A 25,920-nucleotide genomic window follows, 5' to 3' on the forward strand; every position below is an offset into this window, starting at 1 on the left:
ATTGCCCAGGTATGTCCTGTACACACAGAGCAGGACAAATCCAATCCGGCCAATTACCACCCGATCAGTCTACTCTCGATCGTCAGTAAAGTGATGGAAGGGGTCATCAACAGTGCTATCAAGTGGCACTTGCTTAGCGATAACCTGCTCACTGACGCTCAGTTTGGGTTACACTAGAGTCACTCGGCTTCTGAATTCATTACAGCCTTAGTTCAAAAATGGATTAAAGAGCTGAACTCTAGAGGTGAGGTGCGAGTGATTGCCCTTGACATCAAGACAGCATTTGACAGAGTGTGGCATCAAGGAGTTCTAGCAAAACCAGTGTCAATGGGAATCAGGGTGGTGGGGGAAACTCTCTGCTGGTTGGAGTCGCACCCAGCACAAAGGAAGGTGGTTATGGTTGTTGGAGGTCAATCATCTTAATTCCAGGATATCACTGCAGGCGTTCCTCAAGATCATGTCCCAGGCTCAACCATCTCCAGCTGCTTCATCAATGACCTTCCTTCTACCATAAGGTCAGAGTGGGGACGTTTGCTGATTACACATGTTCAACACCATTCGCAACTCCTTAGGTATTGAAGCAGTCCATGTCCAAATCCAGCAAGACCTGGACAATATCCATGCTTGGGCTGACAAGTGGCAATTAACATTCGTGTCACACGAGTGCCAGGCAATGACCACCTCCAACAAGAGAGAATCTAACCATTGCCCCTTGATATTCAATGGCGTTACCTTTGCTGAATCCCCCACTAACGATATCCTGGTGGTTACCATTGACCAGAAACTGAACTGGACTAGCCATATAAATAATGTGGCTACAAGAGCAGGGCAGAAGCTAGGAATCCTGCAGCCAGTAACTCACCACCTGACTCCCCAAAGCCTGTCCACCATCTTCAAGGCATAAATCAGGAACGTGATGGTATACTCCTTCACTTGCCTGGATGAGTGCAGCTCCAACAACACTCAAGGAGCTTGACACATTCCAGGGCAAAGCAGCCTGCTTGATTGGTACTCACTCCCTCCACCACTGCTGCACAGTGGCAGCAGTGTGTACCATCTACAAGATACACTGCAGAAACTCACCAAGGTGCCTCAAGCACTTTCCAAACCACAACCGCTACTGTCTGGAAGGACAGGGGCAGCAGATACATGGGAACATCACCTCGAAGTTGCCCTCCAAGCCACACACCATCCTGACTTGGAAATATATCACCATTCCTTCACTTGCTGGGTCAAAATCCAGGAACTCCCTCCCTAACAGCACTGTGGGTGTACCTACATCACGGAGTATAGAGTACACGGAGGCCGCAGCTCACCATCACTTTCTCAAGGGTAACTGGGGATGGGCAAATGGCCCAGCCAACAATGCCCACATCCTGCAAATGAATAAAAACGTGTTATATGTGTATATGTAGAGCTACCATTGATGTCAGTCTGATTAGATAGAAGTGGTTATAATAGTCCATAAGTGATGTCTTGTCTTTCTCCAGCTGGAGGTGATGGAGGGGGAGGGGATGCAAGACTTGAGTTACTATAAAACCTAAACCTGTTGAGTTGTTTGCTACTCTGAGTGACGAGCTTGATGATGACCAAGCCTGTTTTCCCATGGATAGAGAATAAGGGGTAGCATAGAATGATTAATAGTAGCAGTTTCTTCACAGAAGTGAAGTACTTATACTTTCTAACCATTCATGCGATTTATAATTGCCCTAGGGTGATTTGTGCAGTTCACGTGTCAAGTTATATTTCACTTTTGTTGGAAGTGGTTTATTATAGACAAATAAGGGACAACATATTTGTGTTGTGATGACATAAGTTGTCATTTTAATTTGTTAAATTTCTAATTTTCAAGATGTCATCCAAAGCTGTTTAAGTATAAAAATGAAATGTTCAGTTCATAGTTCTGAGACACTGTAGCACTATTTGAAATCTTTCCCTCCATTGTCCATAAAGACTGTCAAAATAATTAGGTGTTTTAACCCTTATCTAGTGGAGTCTTATATCCTTCTGTAGCATTTCAAGAAGCAACCTAACCAGTAGTTTAAGTCATTAAGCTAGTGGTTTGTCATTTTCTCTAGCTTATGAAAAATGGTTAAAATTTGGTGTTTCAGACTTTTTCATTAAATTACTTTTTGGGCAGCATTCTTAAACATCTTTGATTCCTGGGATTGTACTGAGGAAACGTTGAGCAGGTCAGGCTGATTGGAGTTTTGAAAAATTAGAGCTGATCTTATTGAAACATGTAAGACCCTGAGGGGGCTTGACAGTGTAGATGCTAAGTGGATGTTTCCCCGCGAGGAATCGAGAACTAGGGGAAACAGTTTAAAAATAAGGGGTCTTCCATTTAAGATGAAGAAGAGGAATTTTTTTTTCTGGAGATCATTGGTCTTTAGAATTCTCTTCTCCAAAAAGCAGTGGAAGCTGGGTCACTGAATATATTCAAGGCTCAGTGAGTCGGATTTTTGATTGACAAGGAAGTTGAGGGTCATGGGGAACAGACAGGAAAGTGAACTTAAGGCCACAATCAGATCAACCTTGATCTTATTGAATGGCGGTGCAGGTTCGATGGATCCAATGATCTTATTTCATTATATGTTATCAAAACAGCACGCTGCCCTGTAAGGTGCATAAGCTGAGTTGAGAGAGGGAGAAATCTTACAGTAGCGTTGAAAGAACATAAATTCAATTACAACCTTGCATTGAAAAATATGCAAAGTCGAGAAAACTTCTGCTAGTGAAGCAAACTAAAAGCAACAACACTATTATGAGCTGCACCATGCATTCCCTTAAGAATTGCCCTTATTTCCAAGATTGTTAACTATAAATGAGTAATTTAACTGTTGAACTTTAAATATGGAACATTCTTTACAGAACTGAATTAATATAATTATTCAACAATTTCCAGTTCATTTATCTAACTGACAGACTATGAATATTCCTTAACTGTTACTGTGATTTTTCAGTCATATGAGGGTGAGAATCTGAGAAAGCATGACTGACAGAATGAGTGGAAGTGGAACAGTTACAGGAATATACTTCCATGTGAAGCATCCTAAAAGGTGTTATAAAATTTCTGATGCAAGATTTTTATGTGCAGTTCTTGGGATTATTTTACTAACTGCATTTGTTCTATTTATAGCATTTAAGTTCATGATTTTAAAAGTTGTTGAAAAAGTTTGTTGAGTCCATTGTAGGTTTATATTATAACTAAATGTTTTCTTTCCATAACATAACTGCAAAGTGCATCGAAGAACTGAATGACCATGCTGCTTTTTCTTTATTACAGAGCAGCACAACTCTCAAGTAAACCATAAGCCTCCGGAGTTGAGCAGGGAATCTCCAGAAAGAAAGGGGAGGAGCTTTAGTCAAATGTGCTGCTGTTGTGACAACTTCCTTTGTAGCATAGACACCCCCAGGTTTATTCATATTTTAAAACTAGATGTTAAGTGCATCTATGCAGAAACCCAAAACTATGTTTTGATAGATCTTGAGTATTTAAGATTAAGAACCCATAGCATGGAATGAGGAACAGTTTTTTTTCTTTTTGCTTTACAGTTTTTATATTCAGTGCTGCAATCGGTTCTGAAGTATCTGACTGATTAGTCTAATGTTATGGTTGTAGTGTAATGGATTAACATGGCAAGTGGTGATGACACCAATCTAACCAAGACTTGGTGCCATTGATGGGTGTTTCACTGGAACAAACGCTGATCAAAAATGACAATCCACAAGTGTACTGAGGCCAACAGAAAAGGGTAGTGATGGCGGTACTCAAAGCAGTCACTGCCCTTAACTGTTCAAAAGTCTCGAGGGCCTGCACAGAGGCCAAAGTTGGAAGAGCAGACTCAGGTCTCCTTACCAAAGAGCAAAAGCTCCAGGTTAGTTCATTCTTCAACACTGTAGGGCCTATTGCTGACTAGATCCTTCTCAGACAGGGGTTAGAAGAGACTTCTGCAGACTTCGAATCCGTTTTAAATACCTCTAATACATTGTTTACACCAAATTGAGATATCGGTGCTGGGTGAGCACACTCCAATCTTAGACCCCATAAACCAAGGGAATCTGCCAATGCCTTAACAACATCTTCACAGTAGCTAGTTGTCACAAGCAGGACTCCTTGACAGATGATCACACACTTGATCGACCACTTCATGACACTAATCAAACTGAACCAAGTTAGCAACATCTGCCTCTCTCCCGCCAACACAGAGGCTTCGGAGATATCCATTCACCGTTTAGGTCCAGACTCAGTAGCCCCATCCATGCAAAAGCCCACCAAACTGGCCAAAAGGACGAGAAACTTTACAGCAGCCATCTTGAATTGCTTACCACACTGACCACAACACGGCCCAGCAGGAAGCGCAGAGTGTTTCCGATGTGAGGACGGGCACTCCCAACAGTTCTGTTCATTGAAAACCTCCAATATGGGGAGAAAACAACAGAATAAATGCAGCTTGCAACTCACCCAGAACATAGACTGCAAACAATCAAATGCCACCTCTGACTTCCTGGGAGACCATCAGCAATACATCTGGTTTGTCACTTTAGAAATTAAAGAATTTTAAAACCCACTTTAAGCTTGATACTGGTGCTGGTGTTTCTATAGTAGCTGATCATTTAGCATGGCTCAACACTGTCCCTGTCCAGCCATCAAAGCTTCAAGTTCGAGAGGGAACAAATCTTCAGGTTAAAGGTCAGATTACAGACACACTCACCCACAAGGGGTGACAGATCACAAAGACCTCTATATTCTGCGTAATCAAAACATCTCTACTCAACAGGAAAGCATGCATGCAACTGGGCATCCTACAACAAGTGGATGAAGTCCTTCAACCAGACAACAGGACTGAATCCAGACAAGAATTCCCACAATTCTTCCAGGGGCTTGGAAAACTATTAAGCTGCTCCCAGATGCCATGCAAGTGCATTGATTTTGCACCCCCCACCCCTCCAACCAGAGTGCGCCATATTACCTACTGCTGAAAGTTGAAGAGGAACTTGACCACATGCTGCACAGAGGTGTCATCAGCCGTCACAGAACCAACCTGGTGGTGTTTGGGGCTGGTAATAGTTCCCAAACCAAATGGTCAATTCTGGCTGTGGTGCCCTCACACAATTAAACAGTCAAGAGAGAAGTCCACCCCATGACCTCTGTGGACGACAGCCTGGAGAAGCTTACCAACAGCATCCACTTTATCAAACCTGACATTAATAGTGGGTTTGGCAAATACTCCTTAACCAGTAGTCCAGACTCTAACAACCTTTATCATATTGTTTGGACGCTTTTGGAGCTGATGCGATGCCAAAGGGAAGGCAGTTAAAAAGGATTCCAGCACACCATGTCTAGCATCTTAGAAGGTAAACAAGGAATCATTTGTCATATGGATGACATCTTTATCCACAGGTCCACAAGAGAAGAGCGTGACCACAGGGTTTGGGAGGTTTCTAGGGCCCTCCAAGAAGCAGGTCTCACTCAGTGATAAGTGAGAGTTTGCCAAAACCATCATTAACTTCTTGGCTCATATCATTCATAGAGTCAGAGGTCAACAGCACAGAAAAAGGCCCTTCAGCCCATCAAGTCTATGCCAGTCAAACAAATACCTAACTATATTCTAATCCCATTTTCCAGCACAAGGCCCATAACCTTGTATGCAATGGCATCGCAAGTGCACATCCATATTTGGAAGTATTTTTCTTAAATGTTATGAGGGTTTCTGCCTCTACCACCGTTTAGGGCAGTGAGTTCCACATTCCCACCACCCTTTGGGTGAAAAAATTCTTCCTCACATCCCCTCTAAACCTCCTTAAATCTATGCCCTCTGGTTATTGATCCCTCCACCAAGGGGAAAAGTTCCTTCCTGTCTACCCTATCTATGCCCTTCATAATTTTATACACCTCAATCATGTCCCCCCTCAATCTCCTCTGCTGCAGGGAAAATAACCCCAGTCTATCCAATCTCTCCTCATAACTAGAACTCTCCAGCCCAGGCAACATCCTGGTAAATCTCTTCTGCACTCTCTCTAGTGCAATCAATCCTTCCTATAATGCGCATTCCAGAACTGCACGCAATACTCTAGCTGTGGTCTAACCAGCGTTTTATACAGTTCCAGCATAACCTCCCTGCTGTTATATTCTATACCTCGGCTAATAAAGGCAAGTATCCCATATGCCTTCTTAACCACCTTATCTACCTGTCCCACTACCTTAAGGGACCAGTGGACATGGACACCAAGGTCCCTCTGATCCTCGGTACTTCCCAGGGTCCTACCATTCATTGTGTATTCCCCATGCCTTGTTGGTCCTGCCCAAGTGCATCACTTCACACTTAACTGGATTAAATTCCATTTGCCACTGATCAGCCCAACTCTATCCTCCTGTAATCTAAGGCCATCTTCCCCACTATTTACCACCCCAGCAATTTTCGTGTCATCCGCGAACTTACTGATCAACCGTTCTACATTCAAGTCTAAATCGTTTATATATGCCACAAACAGCAAGGGATCCAACACCGATCCCTGTGGAACCCCACTGGACACAGACACCCAGTCACAAAAACACCTCAACCATCACTCTCTGCTTCCTGGCACTCAGCCAATTCTGAATCCAATTTGCCCAAATTGCCTTTGATCCCATAAGCTCTTAGCTTTGTTATCAGCCTCCCATGCGGGACCTTATCAAAAGCCTTGCTGAAGTCCAAGTTGACTACGTCAAATGCATTGCCCTCATCTACGCACCTGGTCACCTCTTCGAAAAATTCAATCAAATTGGTCCGACATGACAGCCCCTTAACAAAACCATGCTGACTGTCCTTGATTAATTCCTGCCTCTCCAAATGTAGATTAATTCTGTCCCTCAGAATTGCTTCCAATAGTTTCCCTGCCACTGAGGGTAGACTGATTGGCCTGTAATTCCCTGGTTTACCCCTTCCTCCCTTCTTGAATAACGGTACCACATTGGCTGTCCTCCAGTCCTCTGGCATCTCTCCTGTGGCCAGAGAGGTATTGAAAAGTGCCAGCGCCCCTGCTATCTCTTCCCTTGCCTCACTCAACAGCCTGGGATGCATTTCATCCGGGCCTGGAGATTTATCTACTTTTAAGCCTGCCAGACCACTTAGAACCTCTTCCCTTTCTATGCTAATTTCTTTAATTATATCACAGTCCTTCTGCCTGACTTCCATACCTACGTCATCCCTCTCACTTGTGAACACTGACACAAAGTATTCAATTAGAACCCTACCTACATCTTCTGACTCCGCACACAAATTACCACTGTGGTCCTTAATGGACCCTACTCTTTCCTTAGTTATCCTCTTACTCTCAATGTACTTGTAAAATAACTTTGGATTTTCCTTTATTTTACCTGCCAATGTTTCTTCATGCCCCCTTTTTGCTCTCTTAATTTCCTTTTTAAGTCCCCCCCCCCCCCCCCTCCACCCCATACACATTCTATACTCCTCAAAGGCTTCTGCTGTTTTGAGCCCTCGGTATCTGCCATAAGCCTCCCTTTTTCTCTTTATCCAATCCTATATATCCCTCGACATCCAGGGTTCCCTGGATTTGTTGGTCCCACCCTTTGTCTTTACTGGAACATGTTGGCCCTGTACTCTCCCTATTTCCTTCTTGAATGAGTCCCATTGCTCTGACACAGATTTGCCTAAAAGTAGTTGCTCCCAGCCCGCTCTGGCCAAATCATCTGATCTTATTAAAACCGGCCTTCCCCCAATTTAGAACTCTGATTTCGGGCCCATCCTTGTCCTTTTCCATAACAGCCTTGAGTCTAACGGAGTTATGATCACTATCTGCAAAATCCTCCCCCACTGATACCTCTACCACTTGCCCGGCTTCATTCCCTAAAATGAAGTCCAGGAAGTTCTACCCTCTTGTAGGACCTTCTACTTACTGGCTTAAAAAGCTCTCCTGAATGTATTTTAAGAATTCCACTCCCTCTAAACCTCTCGCACTATGACTAACCTAGTTGATGTTGGGGAAGTTGAAATCCCCCACTATTACTACTCTATTATTCAAAGACAGGGTATCATGATAGACCCTCAAAAAGTGAAGGGCCATCAGTGACTTTTCCACAACCAAAGTATGTCACAGATGCCCAGTGGGTCCTAGGAATGATGAATCAGGTGGGAAAATTGATTCCAAATCTAGCCACCATCACCACAGTATTTTTAAGAAGTTTCCTGTATGATATCAGTGGTTTGGTTGAGTGGGCGGAGAAGTGGTAAATAGAATTCAACCTGGAAAAGTGTAAGGTAATGCATTTGGGGAGGACAAACAAAGTAAGGGAATACTCAAACGGGAAGTTATTGAGGGGCTGAGGAGGTGAGAGATCTTGGAGTGCATGTCCAGAGGTCCTTGAAAGTGGCAGGGTAGGTGGACAAGGTGGTCAAGAAAGCATATAGAATGCTTTCCTTTATTGGGTGAGGTACTGAATACAAAAGCAGAGGTGTAATGACGGAACTGTATAAAATGCTGGTTTGGCCACAGTTGGAACTTTGTGTACAGTTCTGGTCACGTTACAGGAAGGACATTGCTCTGGAGAGTGTGCAGAGGAGATTTACAAGAATGTTGCCAGAGCTTGAAAATTGCATCTATGAGGAGAGATTGGACAGGCTAGGGTTGTTCTCTTTAGAACAGAGGAGTGACCTAATTGAGGTGTACAAAATTGAGGGGCCTAGATAGGGTAGACAGGAAAGACTTGTTTCCCCTAACTGAGAGGTCAGTTACCAGGGGGCATAGATTTAAGGTGATTGGTAGAAGGATTAGAGGGGACATGAGGAAAAACCTTTTCACCCAGAGGGTGGTGGGTGTCTGGAATTCACTGCCTAAGTTAGTGGTTGAGGCTGAAACAGTCAGCTCATTTCAAAAGTACCTGGATCTGCATCTGAAGTACTGTAACCTGCAAAGCTAGGGACCAGGTTCCAGAAAATGGGATTAAATGAGCAGCTAGTTTTTTTCTCTTTTTGGCCAGTGCAGACACAATGGGCTGAATGGCCTCTTTCTGCACTAACTTTTCTATGGTTCTATGAAAAGGCAAACGATGTTTCTTGGGTATTGAACAGATCAATGCCTTTCAATGTATTAAACAAAGGCTGGTTGCTTCAATTGTGCTGGCACACTACAGTCCAATGTAGCCCACAGTAGTGACTGCTGACACATCCTCAACTGGCCTTAGTGCTGTTCTCCTCCAACTCCAGAAATATGGCAACAGGAAGCATGTATACTTTGCTTTGTTTCTGGCAACGCTATGCCACCATCGAAAAGGAAGCACTGGCTGTCAGATGGGCCATTGAGAGGTTCTCTGACTACTGGATGAGCTCATACTTCCACATTGAGACTGATCACAAACCTTTCATAACCCTCTTAAATACCACAGAGATAGTTAAAATGCCCCTACGCTTTCAACGGTTTTGCTTTCACCTGATGTGTTATCAATACTTGGTCATCTAAGTTCCAGGAAAGTTGCAAACCATTGCTGATGCTCTCTCCAAAGCTACAGTGGACCAGACTACTACCCTCTACTTCACACATCTCAGAAGTGGAAGCATTCTCTTCGACCATACTGAACTTATTACCGATCTCCATCAGAAAGCTCCCAGATGTCCTGACAGCACAAAAAGAGAATGTGCCCAAGTGCAAGAACTCTGAAAAGTTGGTCTAGACATAGTCCTGCAGACCAGCTCCTCCATAAATATCTCTTCATGACAACACCGCAAACAATGTAGACACTTGAGTATAGTGGATGACCTCTTAGCTTTTGATCACTGCCTGCTCATTCCTCAATCCACGTGTGAAGAGATCCTCAGACTCCAAAGTGCACAGCACTTCACGGCAATCTATGTGATGGCCAGAAATTACTCTGGCTGTCCAAGATGTCGTTCTCTCCTGCCTCACCTGGAGAATTAACAGCCAGATGCCCACAGAACCATTGATACGACCTCGCTTCCCATACCAACCTTTGCAGAAACTGGGGCTCGACCTCTTTGATTATTGGGTCAGGACATACCTTGTAGCTGTAGATTACTATTCCAGATTGCTGGAAGTGGTCAGACTCCACACCACCATAGCTGAGTCAGTGATGAGGGTGCTGCTGACCACCTTCATGGGTTTCATAATGAAACAGTCTCTGATAACAATCCACAATTTGCTAATGACCACTTAAGAAAACTTGCTGACGACAATGGAATCGCCCACGTTACCACTTCTCCTTTCCATCCACAAGCTAACAGAGTTTAACCGAGCAGTGAGGACCATCAAGACCCTTGTGTCCAAGAATTCTGATTGGCATTCAGTCCTGTTAGAATACCGAGCCTCACCAAAGAACCAAGTTCCTCTACTGCCAAGGAACCTCCAACCTCATGTGATCAGTAGGGGTAGCAAGAGGGTGAGAAACAGGGAGCTAGGTCTCCATGGCAAATGACAACCATTGTACGACTTCACATATAGGGCCAAGACCCTAGCACCCTTAAAACCAAGCCAAAGGGTTTGGATCCAGGACCGTAAATCACAAGGTGTGGTCCTTCAAATAACGGAGCATCTACAGTCGTACCTGGTCCAAACACTGTCTGGTACTTTGCGATGCAAATAGAGAGGCCTGATTTCATACCCACAAGAACACAGGTCTTCGATTATCACAGGATGTGGAATGGAGACCGCAAGGATAATCTGAGCAGCTTGTGAGATGTTGACCCACCCCAGAACTCCTTTTAGGACCTCCTGCCCCAGGTAGCAGTCACGACTAAGCGAGCCCAGGAGACTTAACCACTGACTGGGGGACTTTGGCGGGAGGAGGTAGCAGAGCCAATGCAATGTAAGTCGTTTAAAGTCAATGCAATGTTAGCAGTTTGGAAATAGTTAACACCATTATTTAAAAAGTTGATAGCATACTTGGGAGGTGTAGTGTAATAGGTTAATAGAATAGCTATGGGAGTAAGTGAAGTAGGCTATGATGTAATCATGGCATTAGCAGTCATGTGCTAGAGTCTCTATACAGCAGGCAGCCCTTGGGGTAGATGTGCCTACTCAGTAGCCCACCTTGTATATATTGTATATAGTGTAAATAAACCAGTTTTGAAGTAACTACCTGATTCAGGCTACAGTCTCTCTTGAGAAGATACACCACGCCACCAGTATATGAAGCAATAGGGATATGTAATCAAGTGAAGATCAGGTAGTTGTTTGCATCCTTCTGCCTGTCAGTTGGGGAAAAGGAAAATCTTTGAAAGTTTTCAGACAGCCACATCATGTATTCCCCAGTAGTCTACTTCACAACAGCAATAACAGAGATGGGAGAAACTTCCCATCCTAGGTAGCCTCTTGGCGCAATTATAAAATTATATTGGGTGCCCAGAGAAATTGGTAACTGAGCAAATGTTAATGTGGAACTAGCATTCCCATTAAGCTTGGACTAAGGCATATATTAATCACAATAAGAGGTTGTGGTGGAAGAATTAATCCAGGCTGGCCTTTTGGTTCAAGCTGGTTTATTTTCAAGACAGCTCCTCAGTGCTACTGACTTCCAAATAGCTTCCACCTGAAGTGTTCCAGCTGTATCTTTTTATTCTGTTTTAATGGGATAATCAATGCCCATCGCCTGTTTAACTAGCATTTGTCTTTAACAAGGTGATTGCCAACGGTGATTATTATTTATACATTGACAGCATACACTATTAAAGTGTAATTGATATGCTTAATACAATAATGCAAAGAGACTGCTGATTGTTGGCTTGCATATTCTCTACTATCCTCCCAGAGGATGTAAACAATGTGTTTTAAAGTAGACTGCCAGAGATTTTGACTATCGTACAGCAAACCATAATGTATGGTTAGGAGCTTTCCCTACAGAAATTTAATATTACAAACTTCACATTGATACGCTGGGTGGGTTTGAACAACTTCTTCATGTGTTCATTTTGTATCCATAAGCTGAGAGCAAATTCTAAAGTAGATTGAAGAATTGCATTAAATGAAATGGCTTCAGGAGTCCTGCAGGCAATGATAGAGAAGCAGCACTGTTTAAGTGTATTTAATTGTTTTGGTAGATTGATATGTCAAAATTTCAATGTACAAAATATTTATACAGACTTTGGTTACTAAGAAGAACTTGGTTCTATATAATTGGACTCAACATTAACTATTTCTCTCTTTCCTCGCAGATGCTGCCAGACCTGCTGAGTTTTTCCAGCACTTTGTTCTTATTTCAGACCTGATCTCCAGCATCCGCAGTATTTTGCTTTTATTTATACAAAACCCTCTGGGTGAAGGACTGGAAATTTGGGTTTCACTATAAACATTTTGATGAATCTTGGAACCTTTGTGCTTTAGAACACACATTTTAAGCTGCTTGAGATTAATGGCAAAGTATCTGCTGCTTACAAATGGTTATGGAATGTTAGTTGCTTTTTACATTAAAAAAAAGTAATGACCTGTTTGTTTGAATTTCTCTCTAATTTTATGAACCATTTTCTTTCTAGAGACAAAAAGCTTTCGAATAGTCCGAAATCTAGGTTCACATGCTGACTCCATGGTAAATTTAGATAGAACAGTTGAACCAGTGGAGTTAGCAGTGTCAGCATAATTGAGGTAGAAACCTCCTTTGATATGTATGCATTGCACAGGGTAATGTCTTAGACCATAAGATATAGGAGCAGAAATTAGGCCATTCGGCCCATCGAGTCTGCTCCGCCATTCAATCATGGCTGATAAGTTTCTCAACCCCATTCTCCTGCCTTCTCCCCGTAACCTTTGATCCCCTTACCAATCAAGAATCTATCTATCTCGGTCTTAAATACACTCAGAAGGCTGTGGAGGCCAGGACACTGTGGCAATGAATTCCAAAGATTCACCAGTCTCTGGCTAAAGACATTTCTCCTCGTCTCTGTTCTAAAAGGTCTTCCCTTTACTCTGAGGCTGTGCCCTCGGGTCTTCCTCTTGCCTCATCAGTTTTGTTGAGGAAGCATTTAGTCTTGACTTGCAACATTCATCTTCTAAAATGGCCAATATTAGAAAGGCTCTGAAGAAATTATAGGATGAATTGGTACCGTTTCATTCTTTGAAACAATGTTTTGATATTTTAACATATTTTATATGAACGTTTTGCAGCAAAACAGTAACATGCTTCAAGGTTAAGACCATTTTGGACTTTCTATATAATATAAGAACTTTATTGCTTTAGATGGAGCTATCTCCCAGCCTTCTGTCAAAAGAGTCTGCGGGAAGGCCAAGTTCTATTTGCCTGGAGATTACAGACAATACGTTTTCCCAGGAGGTGGATACTCCAGAAATTGAACTAAGTGCACCAATGTTTTATCCCATGCAGAATGATGATCATTCTACCAGCACAGAAAAGTATGTATTCATCAGTATTAAATATACAAAAACTGCTTTCTGACATAGAAAATGAACTCCTCCTTTATAGAACTGGTTGAACTTTAAACTAATGTATTTCTGCATCTAATCTGCTTTATAATGTCCAGCATTTATTATATACAATACAAACAGCATTGTAGGCTAATGACTCAGCTTCCCCATCTAAAATTCATATTTTAATAAAATAGGTTGTCGCTGGGGAACAGATTTAGGGTTTACTAATAGCCTATCAATTTGTGTGGACTGTTGGAAGCAGCTCTAAACAAAAGCAAGCATCCCTCTACCTCCAACAGGGGAAATAATCGGGATAAGTCACTGTAGGCACTTATCCTTGCACCTGATCATGGAAAGCATTGTTTTGGTGTAGCATAAGCAGTTGTAAAGTAAGAAGGAATGAAAGTTATGCATGAGCAGTTATTTTGTAATCTCAACATTTAGTAAGTTCCTACACTGTCAGGTTCCAGCATGCATGCTGAACAATTTCAAGACCCAAGCAGCTTGTCCTGATTATACATTGACTATATCTCTCATTTTACACCAGTGATTATCAAGTAAAAGAGCCTCCAAAGAAACTACTGGAGAGTGAGTCTGAATGGAAGGTTGTGCGTTCAGTGGAGAGCAGCCCCGACAGTGCCTACTCAATGGATTCGGGCAGCAGCCACACCTCCAGTGAACAACAACAGGATGGTGAGAAATCCCTAAAAGCACCTTTTTTTCCTTTTTGAGAAGGTAGTAAGTAGAGCAGGACAGAGTAAACATACTAATGTTAATAAAACTGACAGTACTGCAACCAATATTACACAGCTTAATTGTGCTAAGGATCATATGGTATACAGTCAAATGTATTTCCAAAAGGACAATAATTAGGTTGAGTGGACATCAGTAGTTGTTACTCTTGTGTTTCAATACTCTTGTCATTTCACCTATCTAAGCTTGGTTTGCACATCCTGTTGGGCTCAGTAATCCCTTCAGAGTGGCAGCTGCTTGGCTTTCCATGAATAGTTGCATTTTTCTCCACATAGTCTTCACATACTCACTGTGTCTTAACAAAAAAAATTACATATTTGTTTTTTTCAAGTAGATTCTGCAAAAACTCTACAAACTTAGTGTTGCATTTATTTACACGCTGGTGATTTCTGGAGGTATATGGGAACATGGTGTTTATAAACTTTTTTAAAAATCTTGTATTCAAAGTTCCTTCTTTTGCCAAAAATCTATTCTGCTTGCTACTGAATCTACAAATGATATCTACCGCCACCTCCCTGCTCCAGAAATTCAGCATCCTCCTGAGGTAGTTGGAATCAAAACTGTTCACTTACTTACTGCCTTCTAGCCTTGAGTCTGTGCCTCCCTGGTTACAGAGACTAGCTTTCAATTGTAGATTTTATTTAGTTGAATTTAAATTCTACCAGCTGCCATGGTAAGATATGAGCCCATAGCCTCAGCATTAGTCTGGGCCTCTGGATTACTAGCCCATTGACATTACCACTACGCCAGCATCTTCCCACAGTGTATCACTGCGATGCATCCTTCAATTTTATGAAATTTCTGAGTGAGCACAGTCACACACTGGAGAGTTTTTAATTTTCCAATTGTGTATCAAGTATCCATATCTGCCTTGGTTGTAAGATGTGGTTTAGGGCTGCCAGTGAACTTCGCACAAGCTCAAATCCTCTGCATCAGGTCTTCCACACAATGTCTTTATGACTTCTTGTGAATACCATTTGACTTTCCAAGCTTCTTCAAGGTTGCATTGTTGAAGGTTAAGTGCATGGGTATAAAAGATCTTGCGTGCCTTCAAGGTGTGCTGAGGTTCTGGTGGATAGGGAGATGAGTTTTCCTCGATTCATGGACTTCCCAGAGGGTTGCATTATCCTGACAAATAGGGGAGTGGCATATGACATCCTTGGCAGCCAGGTTATTGGGGCCACCTGAGGGTTCTAGTGATGCACTACATTGCAGCGTTCAGTTGGACATCAAGTTGAGCATGCTTACTTGACTACAGAGTAGCTGATGTGAGCACAGGCTGCATCGTACTTTGGACCAATTTCAGGAGCAGATTGATCCTTGCCTGCCTCTTGACCACTGGAAAAAGATAGCGGCCATTACCATTTGCTTTGGTGTGTGGTACAGCTTCGCTCCGAGATAGGTGGGGTCAGTCGTGCACTATTGCTGCAGAATGTCACTTTCTGTCGTTCAGATGGAATGAAGTGATTGTTGTTTTGTTGGGGTTTGACTTGAACTTCCATTTCTGGAACTATTCTTCCAAGGTTTTTAGGTCACAGTTCAAGGTGAGCAAAATGACATTGAAAGGGCTGTTTGCATTACCAGGACAAATTTGTGAAACTTTGCAGCATGTGGCATGGAAAAACACCCTACATGGGTGAGATTTGCTAAGGTACCAAATCCGTACTTTGCACCTGTCTTCACTTGTGAAGAGGTGGCTGCCAGTGTAGCAGTAAAGAAGGAAGTAGTAGAGAAGTTAGATATGATAAGATAGATAAAGAGAAGGTTCTTAAAAAGTTGGCAGTACTCAAAAGTAGATAAGTCACCCCACCTGGGCAGGATGTATTCTAGGTTACTGAGAAGTAAAGGTAGAAGCTGCAGATGCTCTGGCCACAATCTTCAAACCCTGCTTGGATGTGGAGGTGATGCCAGATGACTGGACAATTTCAAATGTTGTGCCAGTGTTTAAAAAGGGGGAGGGGTAGGGGTATGTCTGGCAACTACAGGCCAGTCAGTGGTGAAGGAACATTGGGGAAACGATAATCCAAGAAAAAAATGAGTTGGCATTTGGAAAGTTATGGGCCAATGAAAGCCAGCACTGATTTGCTCAAGGCAAATCATGTTTGACTAACTTGATTGAGTTATTTGAAGTAATTGAAAGGGTCGATGTGTGTATGGATTTTAAAAAGCATTTGATAAAGTACCACATAATAGACTGTAAAATTGAAGCCATATGAGTAAATGAATAATGATAGTTTGGATATGAAATTGGTTAAGGGACCGAAAGCAAAGAGTAATGGCGAAGGTTGTCTTTCAGACGGGGGTTTTTAAAAAATATTTAACATCCACATTAACCAATTAATAAAATAGAATAGAGATAGCTGGGCAGGCGATGTGTTGCAGCTGTAGTATGTGGAAGTTGGTGGACGCCGGTGCGATCCACGGTGACCACATCTGCAGCGTGTTGGTTGCTCAAGGAACTGCGGCTCAGAGTTGATGAGCTGGAGTCCGAGCTGCGGACACTACGACACATCAGGGAGGGGGAGAGTTACCTGGGCACTGTGTTTCAGGAGGCAGTCACACCCCTTAGATTAATAAACATCAAATTTGGTCCGTGGTCAGGGACAGAAGGGTGTGATTGTGAGTGAAGCAGGTATGAGGATCCAGTATTTAACCTTGGAGGAGCGTCAGCCAGTGCCCTTGTTCAATAGGTACGAGGTTCTTGCTCCTGGTGTGGATGAGGGCGCAGACTGCAGGGAAGATGAACGAACTGACCACAGCTTTGTGGTACAGAGCGCCATTCAAGTGGGAGGGAGAAAAGAGAAATGTTGTAGTAATAGGGGATAGCATAGTTAGAGGAATAGATACTGTTCTCTGCAGCAAAGACAGAAGGCTGTGTTACCTACTTGATGTCAAGGTTAAGGACATCTTCTGGGCTGGGGAGGAACTTGGAGTGGGAGGGGAAGGATCCAGTTGTCGTGGTCCACTTAGGTACCAACAACATAGGTAGGACTAGGAAAGAGGTTCTGCTGAGGGACTATGAGCAGCTCAGGGCTAAATTAAAAAGCAGAACCACAAAGGTGGTAATCTCTGGATTACTACCTGAGCCACGTGCAAATTGGCATAAAGTAAATAAGATTATAGAGGTAAATGTGTGGCTCAAAGATTGATGTTGAAGAAATGGGTTCTGATTCATGGGGCACTGGCACCAGTGCTGAAGAAGGAGAGAGCTGTTCTGTTGGGATGCGCTTCATTTGAACCATGCTGGGACCAGTGTTCTGGCAAATCGTATAACTAGGGCTGTAGGTAGGGCTTTAAACTAATTGGTGGGGGGAAGGGTTCAGTTGAAGGGAAGTTTAGAAAATCAAATAAACGAGAGAGCAGAGGTGTGCAGGGTAGTGAAGAGGAGTACTATAATCAAAGGGTGACAGGAAGGGGCAGAAATTAGAACCAGAATGATGGTAAAATGTCAAAGCTTAAGGCTTTTTTTCTGAATGCGCACAGCATTTGTAACAAGATAGCTGAGTTGACGGCATGATTAGAAATAAATGGATATAACTTGATAGCTGTTATAGAGACATGGTTGCAGAGTGATCAAGGGTATTCGACATTCCGCAAAAATGAAAAGGAGGTGGGGTAGTTTTTATTAAAGGAAGATATCAGTGCGGTGGTGAGTAGTGATATAGGTGCAATAGATCGTGATGTGGAATCAGTTTGGGTGGAAATAAGGAAAAGCAAGGGGAAGAAGTCACCGGTGAGAGTCGTCTATAGGCCCCCGAAGAGTATAAGTATAAATCGGGAAATAATGGAGGCATGTAAGAAGAGTGCTACAATTGTCATGGGTGATTTTAATCTGCATATTGACTGGACAAATCAGATTGGCAGGGGTAACGTGGAAGACAAATTTGTAGAATGCATCAGGGATTGTTTCTTAAAGCAATACGTTGCAGAACCTACCCAGGAGCAGGCTGTTTTAGATCTAGTAATGTGTAATCAGGTAGGATTAATAAGAGATCTCATAGTTAAGGATCCTCTAAGGGGTAGCGATCACAACATGGTAGAATTTCAAATTCAGTTTGAGGGCAAGCAACTCTGATCTCAAACCAGTGTCCTCAACTTAAATAAGGGCAATTACAGAGGTATGAATAAAGAGTTGTCTAAAGCGGGCTGGGAAAATAGACTAAGGGGAAGGTCAGTGGCAGATATTTTGTAACACTCAGCAAAAATTTATCCTGGTCAAAAAGAAGGACTTGATGAGAAAGATGAGCCACTCGTGGTTAACAGAGGCGGTCAAGGAGAATATCCAATCAAAAATACAAAACAGCGAAAACTAGTGATAGGCCAGAGGATTGAGAATATTTTAGGAACCTGCAGCAGATGACTAAAAAGCTAATAAAGAGGGAGAAAATTGATTATGAAAGTAAATGGACAAGAAATATAAAAACAAACAGCAAGAGCTTCTAATGGGGAATTAAAAAGAAAGAGTAGCTAAAGTGAGCGTAGGACCCTTGGAGGATGTGACTGGAGAATTGATAATGGGGAACAGCGAAATGCCAGATAATTTAAACGAATATTTTGCATCGGTCCTCAAGGTGGAGGACACTACAAACATTCCAAAGATATCAGATAAGCAAGGGACTAATGAGGGGAAGATCTTGTAACAGTCTCTATCACGAGGGACAAAGTATTTGAGATACTAATGGGACTAAAGGCAGACAAGTCGCCAGGACCTGATGGCCTGCATCCAAGCATTTTAAAGTAAGTGGCTGCAGAGATAGTGGAGGCATTAGTCGAAATATTCCAGAACTCACTGGATTCTGGGAGTGTCCCAGCAGATTGGAAAGCCGCTAATGTGACGCCCTTGTTCATGAAGGGAGGGAGACAAAAAGCAGGAAACTATAGGCCAGTCAGCCTAACATCTGTCATTGGAAAAATGCTAGAGTCCATTATTAAGGAAGAAATAGCAGGACATTTAGAAAAGCTTAACACAATCAAACAGAGTCAATATGGTTTTGTGAAAGGGAAATCATGTTTGACAAATTTGCTAAAGTTCTTTGACGATTTAACAAGCAGAGTTGATAAAGTAGAATCGGTAGATGTAGTGCATTTGGATTTCCAGAAGGCATCCGATAAGGTGCCACTTAAAAGGTTATTGCACAAGATAGGAGCTCACGGTATTGGGGGTAATGTATTAGCATGGATTGAGGATTGGTAAACACACAGAAGACAGAGTCGAGATTAATGGATCTTTTTCAGGTTGGAAAGACGTAACCAGTGGAGTGCCACAATGATCAGTTCTAGGGCCTCAATTATTTACTAACTACATTAATGACTAGGAGGAGGGGACAGAGTGTAATGTATCCAAATTTGCTGATGATACAAAAATAGATGAGAAGGCATGTTGTGATGAGGACAAAAGGAGACTGCAAGGGGATATAGATAGGTTGAATGAGTGGGCAAAAACTTGGCAGATGGAGTTTAATGCAGGAAAATGCTAGGTCATGCACTTTGATAGGAAGAATCAAAAGGCAGACTATTATTTCAATGGAGGGAGACTCCAAAAAAGTGCAGCACAGAGGGATCTGGGTGTTCTTTTGCACAAAACGTTAGCATGCAGGTGCAGCAAGTAATTAAGAAAGCAAATGTAATTTTGGCCTGTATTGCTAGGGGGCTGGAGTTTAAAAAAAAATTGGGAATTCTTGTTATAATTGTACAGGGTGTTGGTGAGGCTGCACCTGGAGTACCGTGTACAGTTTTAGTCCCCATATTTAAGAAAGGATATACTGGCATTGGAGGCAGTTCAAAAGAAATTCACTAGGCTGATTCCTGGGATGAAGGGGTTGACTTATCAGGAACGACTAAACAGGTTAGGCTTTATTCATTACAGTTTACAAGAATGAGGGGTGATCTTATTGAAACGTACAAGATTCTGAGGTGGCTTGAGAGGGTAGATGTTGAGAAGATATTTCCACTAGTGGGGGAACCTCTAACTAGGGGACATAGTTACAGAATAAGGGGACAGACATTTAAAACTGAGATGCGAAGGAATTTCTTCTCTGAGGGTAGTGAATGTCTGGAATTCTCTTCCTCTAGAGAGTTGTGGAGGCTAGATCACTGAAAGTATTTAAAGAGGAGGTAATAGATTTTTGAAATATAGGGGAGTGACACGAAAGAGTAGTTGAGGCCTGGGGCAGATCAACCATGATCTTACTGAATGGTGGCGAAGGCTTGAGGTGCCAAATGGCTTACTCCTGCTCCTATTTCTTATGTTCTTATGTACAAGTTCCATACCAAAAATAGACACTATCCAAAAGGCTAAAAAGTGAGGAAATTAATATCAGCAGAGATAAAGTATTGGAGAAACTTGGACTAAATTATGACAAATCCCTGGGTCTTGGTGTTCTAAAAGAGAGAGCTGCAGAGATGGTGGATGTGCTGGCTATAATTCTCAAAAATTCCTTTAGATTCAGGAGCAGTCCCATGAGATTGGAAGTTGGCATGTGTTACACCACTTTTCAAGAAAGGCGGAAGAGAGAAACCATGAACTACAGGCCTGACATCAGTTGTTGGGAAAACGCTACAACCTATCATTAAGGAAGTCTTAATGCACTTAGAAAAGTCAACGTGGTTTTTACTAAAGGGAAATAAAACCAAAATACTTTCGATGCTGGAGATCTAAAATAAAAACAAAAAAACTGGAAAAACTCTGGTTTGGTGCAGCATCTATGGAGAGAGAAACAGAGTTAACATTTTGAGTTCAATATGACTCTTCATAGAGCTGCTGACTTTTTCCAGCCTTACTTGTTTTTATTATTAAAGGGAAATACTGCTTGACAAATTTATTTGCGTATTTGAGAATGTAACTAGTAGGGTAGATAAAGGGGAGCCAATAGATTTTGAATACCTGGATTTCCAAAAGGCATTTGATAAGGTGCCACATGAACGTACAAATTAGGAGCAAGCCCTTCAAACCTGCTCCGCCATTCAATAAGATCACAGCTGATGTGATTTCAACCTCAATTCCACATACATGCTTCCCCTGAGCTTTCACCCCGCTTGCTTATCAAGAGTCTATCTACCGCTGCCTTAAAATATTCCAGGATTCTGCTTCAACTGACTTTTGAAGTGTGTTCCAAAAACATTCTACCCTCCGAGAAAAAATTTCTCCTCATCTGTCCTAAACGGGTGACCCCTTATTTTTAAAGTGACCCCTAGATTTTCCCATAGGAGACAACATCCTCTCCACATCGACCCTGTCAAGACCCCTCAGGATCTTAAAGGTTTTAATCAAGTCGCCTCTTGCACTTCTAAACCCCAACAGATGCAAGCCTAGCCTGACCAACCTTTCCTCCTAAGACAACCCGCCCATTCTAGGTATTAGTTTATTTCCTGAACTGCTAATGCATTTACACCCTTAAATAAGGTGACCAATACTGTACACAGTACCCCAGATGTCCTATACAATTTTATTATTCGTTCATGGGACATGGGCATCACTGGCTAAGCCAGCATTTATTGCCCAACCCTAATTGCCCTGGTCAAGAGGGCATTTAAGAGTCAACCACATTGTTGTGGGTCTGGAGTCACATGTAGGCCAGATCAGGTAAGGACGGAAGATTTCTTTCCCTAAAGGACGTTGGTGAACCAGATGGGTTTTTACAACAATGGACAATGGTTTCATGGTCATAATTAATTCCATATTTTTATTTAATTCAAATTCCATCATCTTCTGTGGCAGGATTTGAACCTGGGTTCCCAGAGCATTACCCTGGGTCTCTGGAATACTAGTCCAGCAACTATGCCACAGCCTCCCCTGAAGTATAACCTCCCTACTTTTAAATTCCATTCCCCTCGCAATAAACAATAACATTCTATGAGCTTTCCTAATTACTTACTGTACCTGCATACTAGCCTTTTGTGATTCATGCACTAGGACACCCAGATCCCTCTGCGTCTGAGTTCTGCAATCTTTTACCATTTAGATAATATGCTTTTTTTATTCTTCCTGCCAAAATGGACAATTTCACATTTTCCCACATTATACTCCATCTGCCAGATCTTTGTCCACTCACTTAACCTATCTATGTCACTTTGTATCCTCCTTATGTCCTCTTCACAATTTATTTTCCAACCTATCTTCGTGTCATCAGCAGATTTAGGAACCATACTTCCGGTCTCCTCATCCAAGTCATTTATATAGATTTTAAAAAGTTGAGCCCCAGCATTCGTCACCATTCATCACATATTGCCAATGAGAAAAGACCCTGTTTACTGTTAGCGAGCCAATCTTTTATCAATGCCATATGTTACCCCCTATGCTGTGAGCTTTTATTCCACAATAACCTTTGATATGGCACCATATCAATGCCATCTGGAAATCTATATGCAGAACATCCATCCGTTCCCCTTTATCCACAGCACATATGACTCCTTCAAAGAACTCCAATAAATTGGTTAAACATGATTTACAAAACCATGTTGACTCTGCCCGATTGCCTTGAATTTTTCTAAGTGCCCTGCCATAACATCTCTAATAATAGCTTCTAACATTTGCCCGATGGCAGATGTTAAGCTAAATGGCCTGTAGTTTTCTGCTTTGTCTCCCTCTCTTGAAGAAAGGAGTGACATTTGCTATTTTCCAATCTAATGGAATCCCCACCCTGCATCTAGTGAATTTTGGAAAATTAAAACCAACACATCAAACTATTTCACTAGCCACTTCTTTCAAGACCCTAGGATGAAGTCCATCAGGACCTGGGGCTTTGTCAGCCCACCACTCCAACCATTTGTTAAGCACCACTTCCCTGGTGATTGCAATTTTCCTGAGTCATTCCCTCCCTTGCATTTCCTGATTTACAGCTATTTCTGGGATGTTATTTGTATCCTTTTATAGTGAAGACTCATGCAAAGTGTTCAATTCATCTGCCATCCCCTTATTTTCCATTATGAATTCCCCAGACTCACTTTCTATAGGAACCAACGCTTACTTGGTTAACTCTTTTATAGAAACTCTTTCATCTGTCTTTATATTTCTAATTATCTTTTTCTCATGCTATAACTTTTCCCTCATTATTAATCTTTTTGTCATTCTTTGTTCTTTATATCCTATGTCCAATCTTCTGACCTGCCATACAAAAGGTTAATGGGCAAGATAAGGGCTTATGAAGTTAGAGGTTTTATATTAGCGTGGAAAGAGGATTGAAAACAATGGGCATGAATCGGGCTTTTTCCCAGATATGTATCTAAGTTTGCTGCTGATACCAAGTTAGGTGGAAAGGTAAGCTGTGGGGAGGACACAGAGGCTTCAAAGAGATGTAAACAGGTTAAGAGAGTGGGCAACAAGATGTAGATGGAGTATAATGTTAGGAAGGGTGAAATTATTCACTTGGTCCGTAAGAATAAAAAAAGCAGAATATTTTTCAAAAAGTGTGAAATTTATAAATGTTGATGTTCAAAGAGACTTGGGTGTGCTTGTACAAGGAACACAAAGTTAGCATGCAGGTGCAGCAAGCAAATAGGAAGGCAAATGGTGTGCTGGCTTTTATTGCAAGGAGATTAGAGTACAAGAATAAAGAAGTATTGTTATAGTTGTACAGGGTTTTGGTGAGACCGCACCTGGAGTACAGTGTACGGTTTTGGTCTCCACATTTAAGAAAGGATATTTATTATATTAGAGACGGTACCAGCGAAGGTTCACTAAATTGCTCCCTGGGTTGAGGGGGTTGTCTTATGATGAGAGGCTGAGTAGATGGGGCTTATATTCTCTGGAATTTAGAAGAATGGGAGACAATCCCATTAAAAAGCTACAAAATTCTGAAAGGGCTTGATAGGGTGGACACTGAGAGAATGTTTCTGTTGGTCAGAGAATTTAAGACAGGTGGGCACAATCTCAGGATAAGTGGCTGATCATTTAGGACTGAGGTGAGAAGAAATTACTTCACTCAAAAGGGTTGTGAATCTTGGAATTCTCCATCCCTGAGGGTTGTGGGTGCTCCATCGTTGAATATATTAAGACTGATAGATTTTTGGTGTCTCAGAATCAAGGGATATGGGGAGAGGGTGAGAAAATAGATTTGAATCCCAAGATCAGCTGTGTTCTTATCGAATGGCAGAGCAGGCTTGATGGGCTGTGTGTCTACTCCTGCTCCAGTTTCTTGTGGTCTTGTAAACTAAATGTTTCAATTTTAAAGGGAGTGCAGAAACGGAGACACCAGAGGTTATATGTACACAAATTTTTGAAGCTGGCGTCCTAAGTTGAAAAGGCTCTTTTACATAAGAATTGGGAGCAGGGGTGGGCCATTCAGCCCCTTGAGCCTGTTCCACTATTTGATAAAATCATAACTGATCTAATTGTGGCCTCAACTCTACTTTCACTTTACTTTTTGATTCTCTTGTCAGTCAAGAATCTATCTAACATAGCCTTAAAAATATTTTCTGGGAAAGAATTTCACAGACTAACAACCCTCTGAGAAAAACTTTCCATCTTAAATGAGAGACCCCTTATTTTTAAATTGTGTCCCTGAGTTCTAGTCTCCCTCATAAGGGGAAACACCCTTTCAACATCCACCCTGTCAAGTCCCCTCAAGGTCTTTTGTTTCAGTAATATCATTTCTTATTCTTCGAAACTCCAATGGACACAAGCCCAACCTTTCCTCATAAGATAACCCCTTCATCCCAGGAATCAGTCAAGTGAACTTTCTCTGAACTGTTTCTTTTTCCCTTTTTAAAAATTCTTTCACAGGACAAGATGTCACAGGCTAGGCCAGCATTTTTGTTGCGCAACCCTGATTGCCCTTTGATAAGGTGATGGTGAGCTACCTCCTTGAACCACTGCAGTCCATGTTGTGTAGGTGCACCCACAATGCTGTTAAGGAGGGAGTTCTAGGATTTTGACCTAGTGACAGTGAAGGAACAACAATATAGTTACAAATCAGGATGGTGTGTGGCTTGGAGAGGAACTTGCAGCTTGTAATTTTACTATGCAGTTTCACTGCACTTGCCCTTCTCGGTGGTAGAGGTCACAGGTTTGGAAGGTGCTGTTGAAGGAGCCTTGAGTTACTGCAGTGCATCTTGTAGACAGTACACACAGCTGCTCCTGTGCATCAGTGGTGGAGGGAGTGGATGTTGAAGGTGGTAGATGGCATGCCAGTCAAGCAGGCTGCTTTGTCTTGGATGGTGCCGAGCTTCTTGAGTGTTGTTGGAGCTGCACTCATCCAGGTAAGTGGAGGGAATTCCCTCACACTCCTGACTTGTGCTTTGCAGATGGTGGACAGGCTTTGGGGAGTCAGGAGGCGAGTTGTTCTCTACAGAATTCCCGGCCTCTGGACCTGCTCTCGTAGCCACAGTATTTATATGGCTGGTCCAGCTCAGTTTCTGGTCAATGGTAACCCCCAGGATGTTGTTAGCGAAGGATTCAGTGATGGTAATGCCATTGAATATGCAACTCTAATGCAATTATGCACTTAAGTAAGGAGACCAAACTATACACAGTACTCCAGATGTGATCTCACCAACGCCCTGTACAACTGTAGCAAAACTTCCCTACTTTTCTATTCCATTCCCTTTGCAATAAACAACTATATTCCATTTGCCTTCCTAATCACTTGCCTTACTTGCATACTAATTTTTGTGATTCACGTACCAGGACACCCAGATCCCTCTGTACCAGTTCTGCAATCTCTCTCCATTTAAATAGTATACTGCTTTTCTATTCTTCCTGCCAGAAGGGACAAGTTCACATTGGACCTCATCTGCTAAATTGTTGCCCACTCACTTAATCTCTATCTCTTTTCCAAATCCTCACAACTTAGTCTCCTA

At 42.2% G+C, this 25,920-nt stretch overlaps 1 protein-coding gene across 5 annotated transcripts in view; it reads left to right on the top strand.

The window, feature by feature from the left end:
* LOC144671332 (mitogen-activated protein kinase-binding protein 1-like) overlaps positions 1 to 25,920 on the top strand; it is a 149,490-nt gene that overhangs the window by 102,776 nt on the left and 20,794 nt on the right. For 4 of the 5 annotated variants that reach the window (XM_078533163.1, XM_078533164.1, XM_078533167.1 and 1 more), the window contains exons 23-24: positions 13,184 to 13,356; positions 13,919 to 14,064. In XM_078533163.1, the coding sequence (XP_078389289.1) occupies positions 13,184 to 13,356; positions 13,919 to 14,064 (319 nt within the window). The remainder of the gene's footprint in view (positions 1 to 13,183; positions 13,357 to 13,918; positions 14,065 to 25,920) is intronic. The other variant, XM_078533166.1, reaches the window with a different exon arrangement.

The sequence above is a fragment of the Cetorhinus maximus genome, chromosome 32, assembly GCF_964194155.1.
Source record: "Cetorhinus maximus chromosome 32, sCetMax3.hap1.1, whole genome shotgun sequence".
NCBI lineage: Eukaryota > Metazoa > Chordata > Chondrichthyes > Lamniformes > Cetorhinidae > Cetorhinus > Cetorhinus maximus.